At 43.7% G+C, this 12,481-nt stretch overlaps 1 protein-coding gene across 1 annotated transcript in view; it reads left to right on the top strand.

Annotated features, from left to right (window-relative positions):
* Positions 1-12,481, top strand: part of LOC109891100 (dual serine/threonine and tyrosine protein kinase) — a 37,143-nt gene that overhangs the window by 4,370 nt on the left and 20,292 nt on the right. Inside the window, 2 exon segments of the mRNA XM_020483404.2 lie at positions 3,135-3,544; positions 12,212-12,479. Of these exon segments, the coding sequence (XP_020338993.2) occupies positions 3,135-3,544; positions 12,212-12,479 (678 nt within the window).

Genomic DNA, 12,481 nt, shown 5'->3' with positions numbered 1-12,481 from the left:
AATCAATACACAGAAGTATATTTTAAACCTGCATATTTAGCTAAAAGAAATCCAGGTTAGCAGGCAATATTAACCAGGTGAAATTGTGTCACTTCTCTTGCGTTCATTGCACGCAGTGTCAGGGTATATGCAACAGTTTGGGCAGCCTGGCTCATTGCGTTCTAATTTGCCAGAATTTTACGTAATTATGACATAACATTGAAGGTTGTGCAATGTAACGAGTATATTTAGACGTAGGGATGCCACCCTTTAGATAAAATACCGAACGGTTCTGTGTTTCACTGAAATAATAAATGTTTTGTTTCTGGATTCGACCATATTAATGACCAAAGGCTCGTATTTCTGTGTGTTATCATGTTATAATTAAGTCTATGATTTGATAGAGCAGTCTGACTGAGCGTTGGTAGGCAGCAGCAGGCTCGTAAGAATGAATTCAAACATCACTTTCGTGCGTTTTGCCAGCAGCTCTTCGCAAGCACAGCGCTATTTATGACTTCAAGCCTATCAGCCTAATGGCTGGTGTAACCGATATGAAATGGCTAGCTAGTTAGCGTGGTGCACACTAATAGCGATTCAAACGTCACTTGCTCTGAGACTTGGAGTAGTTATTCCCCTTGCTCTGCAAGGGCCACGGCTTTTGTAGAGCGATGGGTAACGCTGCTTCGAGTGTGGCTGTTGTCGATGTGTTCGTGGTTTGAGCCTAGGTAGTGGCGAGGAGAGGGACGGAAGCTATACTGTTACACTGGCAATACTAAAGTGCCTATAAGAACATCCAGTAGACAAAGGTATATGAAATACAAATGGTATAGAGAGAAATAGTCCTATAAATACTATATTAACTACAACCTAAAACCTCTTACCTTGGAATATGGAAGTGTCATGTTAAAAGGAACCACCAACTTTCATATGTTCTCATGTTTTGAGCAAGGAACTCAAACGTTAGCTTTTTTACATGGCACATATTGCACTTTTACTTCTCCAACACTTTGTTTTTGCATTATTTAAACCAAATTGAACATGTTTCATTATTTATTTGAGGCTAAATGGATTTTATTGATGTATTATATTAAGTTAAAATAAGTGTTCATTCAGTATTGTTGTAATTGTCATTATTACAAATAATATTAATCGGTATCAGCTTTTTTTTTTGGTCCTCCAATAAACAGTATAGGCGTTGAAAAATCACAATCGGTCGACCTCTAATTCAGACCCTTTGCTATGAGACTTGAAATTGAGCTCAGGTGAATCCTGTTTCCATTGATCATCCTTGAGATGTTTCTACAACTTGATTGGAGTCCACCTGTGGTAAAATTCAATTGATTGAACATGATTTGGAAAGGCACACACCTGTCTATATAAGGTCCCACAGTTGACAGCGCATGTCAGAGCAAAAACCTACCAATGTGATCGAAGGAATTGTCTGTAGAGCTCCAAGACAGGATTGTGTCGAGGCACAGATCTGGGGAAAGGTACCAAAACATTTCTGCAGCATTGAAGGTCCCCAAGAACAGTGGCCTCCATCATTCTTAAATGGAAGAAGGTTGGAACCACCAATACTCTTCCTAGAGCTGGCTGCCTGGCCAAACTGAGCAATCGGGGGAGAAGGGCCTAAGTGAGGGATGTGACCAAGAACCCGATGGTAACTCTGACACAGTTCCTCTGTGGAGATGGGAGAACCTCCCAGAAGGACAACCATCTCTGCAGCACTCCACCAATCAGGCCTTTATGGTAGAGTGGCCAGACGGAAGCCACTCCTCAGTAAAAAGCACATGACAGCCCGCTTGGAGTTTGCGAAAAGATACCTAAAGACTCTCAGACCATGAGAAACAACATTCTCTGGTCTGATGAAACCAATATTGAACTCTTTGGCCTGAATTGCAAGCATCATGTCTGGAGGAAACCTGGCACCATCCATACTGTGAAGCGGGGTGGTGGCAGCATCATGCTGTGGGGATGTTTTTCAGCGGCAGGGACTGGGAGACTAGTCAGGATCGAGGGAAAGATGAACGGAGCAACGGAGCAAAGTACAGAGAGATCCTTGATGAAAACCTGCTCCAGAGCACTCATGTCCTCAGACTGGGGTGAGGGATCATCTTCCAACAGGACAATGACCCTAAGTTCACAGCCAAGACAATGCAGGAGGGGCTTCAGAGCAAGTCTGTGAATGTCCTTGAGTGGCCCAGTCAGAGCCTGTACTTGAACCCAATATAAACTCTCTGGAGAGACCTGAAAATAGCTGTGCTGGAATGCTCCTCATCCAACATGACAGAGCTGGAGAGGATCTGCAGAGAAGAATGGGAGAAACTCCCCAAATACAGGTGTGCCAAGCTTGTAGCATCATACCCAAGAAAACGCCAGGCTGTAATAGCTGCTTAAAGTGCTTCAACAAAGTACTGAGTAAAGGGTCTGAATACTTATGTAAATTAAAACATTTCTTAACATGTTTTTGCTTTTTCATTTTGGGCTATTGTGTGTAGATTGAGGGGAAAAACGATTTAATCATTTTTCGAATAAGGCTGTTACGTAACAAAGTGGAAAAAGTCAAGGGGTCTGAATACTTTCTGAACGCACTGTATTTTCCACCTAATGATGAACCAGGATGTATGGGTTGCCACAGAGATGGGTCAGGAGATAACAGACAAGGGCTTAAGGAGGGATCTTTGAAGTAAACACAATAGATTCTCCCTCTGACCTTTCCTATGCCAGAAGTGCAGAGACAAAGAGATGCAAGACACCAGTTCACAACAGGTTCCGTTATTTCTCTATTGCAAGCCAATCCGTTGGAATTTGCACACATTCAAAGTGGGATATTAGATGTTGTTATAACATTACATTGTATTATCAACGTATGCAGATTTTTACTAGGCCTAATACCTGAAGAAAAAGGCTTCTTCCTTACCCCTCAGAAGGGAGAGGGACAACAACTCAAGCCCTCCCCCCACCATTACTATTCCCTGTTCCCTGTTTGGAATTGTTAGGTTAGATTACTCGTTGGTTATAACTGCATTGTCGGAACTAGAAGCACAAGCATTTCGCTACACTCGCATTAACATCTGCTAACCATGTGTATGTGACAAATAAAATTAGATTTGATTCCCTTCTATACACCCATATGTTGTTGTCCCTTCTCTTAGGCCAGCTGAGCTGCATCTCCTTCCCCCGGCATGAGGAGGAGTTCCTGCAAAGCAACGTGGGCAGCGTCCTCTACATCGTGGTACTTGGTCAGGACTGTGCCGCGCGCTACCAGCTGCTCAACTGCCTGCTGGGGGAGCGGCTCTTGCCCCTGGGGCCTGAGGCGGGCGAGGCCTGCGATGGCGTCCAGGGCACCTCCTGCAAGAGGAGAAAGCTGTGCTTCACCCACGGGCGCCAGACGCGACTCAGCCTGGCGCTGCCCGGCCAGTATGAGCTGGTGCACCAGCTGGCGGCCCACTGTGGGCGCTGGGATACGGTTCCCCGGGAGGACCTGGAGATCCAGGAGGAGTGTGAAGACCCCGCCCACAGGCTGGCTGAGCTGGAGATCACCCTGCACCACCCTCTGCTACAGGTACACCTACATTTGCGAGGAGGATTCCGGTGGTGGGAGTCTTTTTTTATGTATTTGCAATGTAAGCCTACAGGAGAAATGGTCAAAGGTCCTTTTTACTTATTTGTATGCTCATTGACGTTACAGTATTGATTTGATAAATGCATGATTCGTTGGCTCTCATGAGTGAGTCTTTTGAGTTTTTGGCTTTGATTGATGATACTGTCATCTCACTGATGATATGTTAGTTCTCCCTCTTATGGGAACTAGAATGGCAGGCTTGTTTTTCATCGTCCTCTCCAGGCTGGTAACATTAATAGCACACAAAGGTTACTGCACAGAGTAGATCAGTCCCCATGTTAGTCTGAGCTTTCCCTCTGGTCCCAGAGGTTACTTACTGAAGACTAGTCGACTCCTCTACCAGGTGGACAGACACAGCCTATCTTGCTCGGCTGACTAACATGCCTTGGTGTGTGGATTGCACTGTGCTTGCTTGTTGTCACGTGCGGGTCGAGAAAAGTGGTGCTTAATCCTTCAAACAAAGGCCTTGCTTAGCTGGTCGCCATGGAAGCCAGGCTCCAGACAGCGCTGAGACGTATGCGTTAGCTAGGCCCTGCCTGCACTGCCTTATAGGCCGCTCGGCCCCCAGGCCACCCTCACCTTATGTAATGGCCCTGGACTGGTGTGATTCACATGACCGGGGCACATAAGGAAAACACTTCCAAAGTTAAACCCTTCACTGCGATGATTAAGTTGCCATGGTTACGACTGGATCCTTCCAGCAGGGCACTGCTTATTAGCCCATGTCATAATTTGCTGTCTGTTTTTTTTTTTCTTTCTGTGTTTTGCCAAATTCATTATGATCGTTAGCTTCTTATTTGAAGAACAAAAAGCTGATATCAGGTTGCCCTGCCCTTAGGTTTTGTCTCTTTTGTGTTAAATTGGCGAGGCAGGATTCTGAGTATAAATGGAGTAGTGACGGAGCCAGTGTAAGTCAATATGTGATGACCTATGTGATTACTCACACATGAAATCAATCTTATGAAGTGGAATGCTCCCTTACCCATCTTATTTTTCCTGTTCTGTTTTCAGATAGGCTAAACCGGGTGCTATTGTTTACTCAATGATTAACAACACTTTACCTGAGAAGCTGTACAATTCTGGCTTGTATGTAATGTTTCTGACGCTTGTCAACCTGATTCATCTTGTCATGATAATGCAAACGCATGTGCCAGGTTGGGTAGGCTAGGCTGTGGTGTATTTAATAATGTAGTCAGAGCAGTAGTTCAAAGAGCTGCAGCTAGCTGCTGCTGTTTCCTCAGGGGGGCTAGAGGCTGGCAGGCAGGCAGGGAAGCAGCTCTCAGCCTACTGTGACATTCACACAGCCATGGCAGAATCAGAGCGCCCTTTTTTGGGAGGCCAGGAGATAAAAGGGCTAACTCGTTAATTACCCTCCTCTGGGCTCCCCACCCCACTCTCCCCAGGTTAGCCACACAGTGACACACATGACTGGGATAGTGCTAACCTATGTATGGATGCATTTCTCAGATAACCTCCCAGACATAAGTCTGCCACAAGTTCATATAGCCTAGATGTGTTTCTATATCTAAAGAATGTTTTCGACTGAGAATAAAAAATTATTGCTTACATATGCAGATTGTGGGTTGCAACTGTCCATTATTGTCTGATATAGGGGTTAATCCATTTGAATTCAATAACTTTTTGACAGCCTCCCTTATTATTATTAATACTTTTGAGGGGTGCTTATATTTGTCCTGTTGCTGGAATGTTTTTTTGTTGCATATCCCAACTACACCTGAAACACCCGTAGGGAGTGGGGTCACAGCCAGGGTCGCCATTGTGGAGCAATTGGGGTTAAGTGCCTTGCGCAAGGGTACTGCAACAGATTTTTTTTTCTCCTTGTTGGTTCTGGTATTTGAACCAGCAACCTTTTTGATTCAAACACAACTTTCCATACATGTTTGCAAGAAGTGGTCAGAAAGTGACTTTTTGGACTTTGGATAAAGGTGCTCAAAGTTGACCCATTTTGCATACCCACCATACCAGGAGACATCCATGTCTTCATCACTGAAAAAGATAAACGGTTGAGTTTGATATCATTTAAAATCTTACAAACAGGGTTGTCAAACTATTTTATACTTTTTTGAATTTTATTGTCATCTAAACACGTGTAAACTCCGGTTTTACACATGTTGTAGCTACTTTACATTATGAGTTTTTTTGTTGTACCTGCCATTGGTTGAGGCACAACATGCTCTCGAATATAGGGTGGGGGTAATTTCAATCATAGAAATAGGTCCATTCTATGAATTCTATCCCATTAAACCACTGCAATTTAGCTGGTACACTTGAAATGCACATTGTATTGACATGGCTGCCAGTCCACCCACGTCAAATGTCAACTTAAATTGTCATGTCTATTCTATGATCTATATTTTCTATGATTTCAATAGGTTTCTTATGGAGATTTGACAGTATAATTTAAAACAACAGATATTCCCATTCAAGTCAACATTCTCTGATGTGTGGACCTCCAACCATCTTTGTGATACAACAGTTGAAATTTCAATGTTATTCCCATTTGAATACGTTTATCAGCCAAAACATGACATCCACCCTGTATTCCAGAGCATTTTGCGTCTGAACCGATGGCGGGCACAACACAACCTCCGATGACGGAAAATACGGGTATGAGAATATAAAAACATCTGAGTTCACGTGTTTGTAGATGGTTGACGTTAAAGGTTAGAAAATGTTATGTTTTATTAACACATTTTTCAAGTAATTATAAATTAGTTTGACAGGGCTGTTTGTAAGCTTTTAAATGATATCCATCTTAACTGTTTATCTTTTCCAGTGTTGACGATACGGATGTCTCGTATGCAAAATAGGTCAACTTTTTGCACCTTTATCTCTTTAATGTTTTGGCATTGAGGTCCAAAAAGTCACTTTCTGACCACTTCTACACTGGGGAAGTGTAAATCAAAAGGGGTGTTGTCAAAAAGTGATTGAATTCAAATGGATTTACCCATAAGGGTGATAAAATAGTCTTCAAAATATCCCGTAGATATTCAGCAGTTGGACTACATTTGGAAATTGACTGCATTATGGCAATTGAAACATTCTATTTATTTTGATTGGTTGTGAAGAAATGTTTGCAGGCTATCTTTGTTCTGAAGAGACTGCTCAGTTGGCCAACGCTGTTGTTTCTTGGAGACGGGACTGACTGTCTCTTTTGTGTGGCTGTGTTAGTCATTTCTCTCTCTCTCTCTCTCTCTCTTACAGTCTGCCCCCCACCCTCCATTTCTCTTCCTCTTTCCCTCGTACGCCCTCTCGTTCTATTTCTGTGGCTGTTACTGTGTAATTCATCAAACGTGGAGTGAAAATGTTTTCTTGCTTGGTTTTCTGTTGCCCTCCCATACCCTTTCCCATGACCAGACAGGTCTGTGTTTGTGTTTATAGGGGATGGCACTGGCAGCACATACTGCGTCTGAGTTTTGTCCCAGTTAGAAAAACAATAATGTGACTGGTAGTAGTGTATGTGGGGGCCAATGAGGATTGGAGAAATATTGTGTACTACCCTGCATGTTTACTCAACCTAGGAATCTTTTTACTTAAAAAAACTGTACAAAAACAAGTGTACGGACATTTCTCATGCAAGAGAATTATACTCTTGTTGATACATGTAACTGCCAAAATAAAGGAAACACGTGAGTAAATGAGGGTTCTGGTTGCTCTTGTATGGTGTGGGATTCATTTTCCTACCATGGTTTAGGTCCATTCAACCTTACCCTTAGAGGGTAAGGTAAACACCAATAAATACACAGCCATTCAGAGTGGTCACTTTCAACATATGGTGAATAATTTCTATCCTGATGGGAGTGGTCTCTTCCAGGATGACAATGCCCCCATCCACAGGGCACGAGTGGTCACTGAATGGTTAGATGAGCATGAAAATTATGTAAACCATATGCCATGACCGTCTCAGTCACCAGATCTCAACCACATTGAACACCTATAAGAATTCTGGAGTGGCTCCTGAGACAGTTTTTCACCACCATCTACAAAACACCAAATTATGGAATTTCCAGACACTTGTAGAATGTATGCCAAGGTGCATTGAATCTGTTCTGGCGGCTTGTGGTGGCCCAACGCCCTATTAACACATGTTGTATTATTATTATTCTTATTTAGGCATTTTTCATGATTATACAGATAACACAGACACAACAGGTAGAGGGAAAAACGCACACGGATCCCCTATCAAATCCAACCCCCCCCATGCTTTAACAGAACCCAACACCAAAATCAGACTTAAAGCAGGCATGATATACAGTGAGTAATATAATCAAATAGTAAAAAAAAACAACAAATATTATAAAACAAAAAGTAAAAATAGTGATACAAATTCTAATTTGGGTTGGTTTATGGACTTGTGAAATTAGCTGGATCCAAGTCTTCTACAAAAAGATGGGAAAGGTTGTCAGATATTATAAAATGTAATTGCAGATCCCCTAATGGAGTAGCATATTTTCTCTAGCTTGAGATGTTGGATAAAGGAAGTAATGCAATGGTTAAAAGTAAGAGGGAACCGATCTTTCCACTTAAATAGTAGAAGACGTCTAGCTAGAAGAGTAGTACATGCCAGCATGTTGCCATGTTTAGAGGGGCCTCCAGTGGTGCCACTCAATAGAACTGTTTAGAGGGGCCTCCAGTGGTGCCACTCCCAAAATGCAATAAAGGCAGAAGGTTTCACAGGTCTCGCAAAAATGTATATCCATAAATCTGTCGATTTCGGACATGTCCAAAACATGTGTAATAAAGTATCAGGAGTTTGCTTATATTAGTCACGAGTGAGATCTATTTCTGGTCTAATCTTGGATTATTTAGCCTTTGAACAATGCAGCCGATTTAACTATTTTAAATTGAATTACAGCATGTCTTAGACATATAGATGAAAAATGTATTCTCCCAAGCATATTCTGCCAAATTTCATCTGAAGGTTGTTCACCTAAATACTCTTCCCATTGGTTCTTAAGAGAGTTCAGGGAATCCAGATTGTGCTAGTTTAATATATAGATCAAGCTTATGCCCCCTTTTGATATAAGGGTTCACTTTAAAAATATATAATCTAGGTGGGTGTGATGGGAAGTGATTAGTGTATGAAGATACAAAACTATGCAATTGCAGGTATCTAAAGGGGATCTAAGAATATTGAACTTTTGTACTAACTGTTCAAAAGATGCAAAATCAAATGTATTTGTCACACACACATGGTTAGCAGGTGTTAATGCAAGTGTAGCGAAATGCTTGTGCTTCTAGTTCCGACCATGCAGTAATATCTAACAAGTAACAATTTCACAACTACCTTATACACACAAGTGTAAAGGAATTAATACGAATATGTACATAAAAATATATAAATGAGTGTTGGCCGAATGGCATAGGCAAGATGCAGTAGATGGTATAGTGTACAGTGTATACATATGAGATGAGTAATGTAGGGTGTGAAAACATATAAAGCGGCATTGTTTAAAGTGGCTAGTGATACATTGCATAAAGATGGCAAGATGCAGTAGATGGTATAGCGTACAGTATATGCATATGAGATGATTAATGTAGGGTAAGTAAACATTCTATAATATAAAGTGGCTAGTGATACATTGCATAAAGATGGCAAGATGCAGTAGATGGTATAGCGTACAGTATATGCATATGAGATGATTAATGTAGGGTAAGTGAACATTCTATAATATAAAGTGGCTAGTGATACATTGATTACATACATTTTTCCATTATTAAAGTGGCCAATGATTTGAATCTGTATGTAGGCAGCAGTCTCTCTGTGTTAGTGGTGGCTGTTTAACAGTCCGATGGCCTTGAGATAGAAGCTGTTTTTCAGTTTCTCAGTCCCCGCTTTGATGCACCTGTACTGACCTCACCTTCTGGATGATAGCGGGGTGAACAGGCAGTGACTCGGGTGGTTGTGTCCTTGAGGATCTTTTTGGCCTTCCTGTGACATCGGGTGGTGTAGGTGTCCCGGAGGGCAGGTAGTTTGCACCCGGTGATGCGTTGTGCAGACCTCACTACCCTCCGGAGAGCCTTACGGTTATGGGCGGAGCAGCTGCCGTACCATACAGCCCGACGGGATGCTCTCGGTTGTGCATCTGTAAAAGTTTGAGTGCTTTTGGTGACAAGCCAAATTTCTTCAGCTTCCTAAGATTGAAGATGCTCTGCTGCGCCTTCTTCACGACACTGTTTGTGTGGGTGGACCATTTCAGTTTGTCTGTGATGTATATGCCGAGGAACTTAACTCTCCACCCTCTCCACTACTGTCCCGTCAATGTAGATAGGAGGCTGCTCCCTCTGCTGTTTCATGAAGTCCACGATAATCTCCTTTGTTTTGTTGACATTGATTGTGAGGTTATTTTTCTGACACCACACCTCCTCCCTGTAGGTCGTCTCGTTGTTGTTGGTAATCAAGCCTACCACTGTAGTGTCGTCTGCAAACTTGATGATTTGAGTTGGAGGCGTGCGTGACCACGCAGTCGTGGGTGAACAGGGAGTACAGGAGAGGGCTGAGAACGCACCCTTGTGGGGACCCAGTGTTGAGGATCAACGGGGTGGAGATGTTACCTACCCTCACCACCTGGGGGCGGTCCGTCAGGAAGTCCAGGACCCAGTTGCACAGGGCGGGGTCAAGACCCAGGGTCTCGAGCTTAATGTCGAGTTTGGAGGGTACTATGGTGTTAAATGCTGAGCTGTAGTCGATGAACAGAATTCTTACATAGGTATTCCTCTTGTCCAGGTGGGTTAGGGCAGTGTGATGGCGATTGCGTCGTCTGTGGACCTATTGGGGCGGTAAGCAAATTGGAGTAGGTCTAGGGTGTCAGGTAGGGTGGAGGTGATATGATCCTTGACTAGTCTCTCAAAGCACTTCATGATGACGGAAGTGAGTGCTACAGGGCAGTAGTCATTTAGCTCAGTTACCTTAGCTTTCTTGGGAACAGGAACAATGGTGGCCCTCTTGAAGCATGTGGGGACAGCAGACTGGGATAAGGATTGATTGAATATGACTGTAAACACACCAGACAGCTGGTCTGCGTATGCTCTGAGGATGCAGCCAGGGATGCCATCTGGGCCTGCAGCCTTGCGAGGGTTAACCCATTTGAAATGTTTTACTCATGTTGGCTACAGTGAAGGAGATCCCACAGGTTTTGGTAGCGGGCCGTGTCAGTGGCACTGTATTGTCCTCAAAGCGAGCAAAAAAGTTGTTTTGCACGAATACTGCCATCAATCCACAGTTTCTGGTTGGGGAATGTTTTAATAGACGCTGTTGGTACAACATCACCAATGCACTTGTTCATAAACTCACACACCGAATCAGCATATTCGTCAATGTTGTTCGCCGATCCACGTGATCGAAGCAATCTTGAAGCGTGGAATCCGATTGGTTCGACCAGCGTTGAACAGTCCTGGGCACGGGTGCTTCCTGTTTTTGTGTCTGTCTATAGGCTGGTAGCAACAAAATGGAGTCGTGGTCAGCTTTTCCGAAAGGAGGGTGGGGGAGGGCCTTGTATGCGTCGCGGAAATTAGAATAACAGTGGTCTAGGGTTTTTCCAGCCCTGGTAGCACAATCGATATGCTGATAGAATTTGGGGAGCCTTGTTTTCAGATTAGCCTTGTTAAAATCCCCAGCTACAATAAATGCAGCCTCAGGATATGTGGTTTCCAATTTACATAGAGTCCAATGAAGTTCTTTCAGGGCTGTCAATGTGTCTGCTTGGGGTGTAATATACCCAACTGTGATTATGATGGAAGAGAATTCTCTTGGTAGATAATGCGGTCGGCATTTGATTGTGAGGAGTTCTAAGTCAGGAAAAACAGAAGGACTTGAGTTCCTGTATGTTGTTATGATCACACCACGTCTCGTTAATCATAAGGCATACACCCCCACCCTTCTTCTTACCTGAGCGATGCTTATTTCTGTCGGCGTGATGTGTGAAGAAACCAGGTGGCTGTACTGACTCAGATAGCGTGTCTCGATTGAGCCATGTTTCCGTGAAACAAAGAACGTTACAGTCTCGGATGTCTCTCTGGAATACAACCCTTGCTCGGATTCCGTCTACCTTGTTGTCAAGAGACTGGACATTGGCGAGTAGTATGCTCGGGAGCGGTGCGCGACTTGCCCGTCTACGGCTCCTGACCAGAAGACCGCTCCATCTGCCCCTTCTACGGCGTCGTTGTTTTGGGTCGCCGGCTGGGATCCGATCCATTGTTCTTAGGCCAAATGGATGATCCGCTTCGGGAAAGTCGTATTCTTGATCGTAATGTTGGTGAGTTGACGTTGCTCTTATATGCAATAGTTCCTCCTGACTGTATGTAATAAAACCTAAGATTACCTGGGGTAACAATGTAAGAAATAACACACAAAAAAACTAAATACTGCATAGTTTCCTAGGAACGTGAAGCGAGGCGGCCTTCTCTGTCGGCAGTGAGTTCAGTGAGGAGATCCCTTTTCCAGACGATATGAAACACCCAGTCTAGTGTTTCCTTTATTTTGGCAGTTACCTGTAGGTGTTTTATGTTTCCACAACATTTATATAAGTGTTGATGAATGCTGCTATCACCATTTCAATGATTAAAGTATATTCCCTGCTCTGTCAGGAGGCGAAAATCATGGTGGTGCCATGCCCCAGTGTCCAACCCATTGAGGAGGCCCTAGAGGACTGTACGCGTAACACGGTTCCCATCATGCTCTACGCCCTCAACCAGGACACTCTCACTGCCGAACAGGTGGCCGAGCTAAGGAAAGTCAAAGAGATGCTCCTCTTCCCCATCTGCTTCGTCCGTATCCCTGCGACTCCGCCCGAGGCCTCCCCCGAGCCCAGCCGGCGCCTAGAGAGGGAGAGGAGCACCCTCTACAAGCAGCTGCTG

Source organism: Oncorhynchus kisutch, linkage group LG5, assembly GCF_002021735.2.
Source record: "Oncorhynchus kisutch isolate 150728-3 linkage group LG5, Okis_V2, whole genome shotgun sequence".
NCBI lineage: Eukaryota > Metazoa > Chordata > Actinopteri > Salmoniformes > Salmonidae > Oncorhynchus > Oncorhynchus kisutch.
Note: the sequence above shows the minus strand (reverse complement) of the source record. Positions and strands in the feature narration are given on the sequence as shown.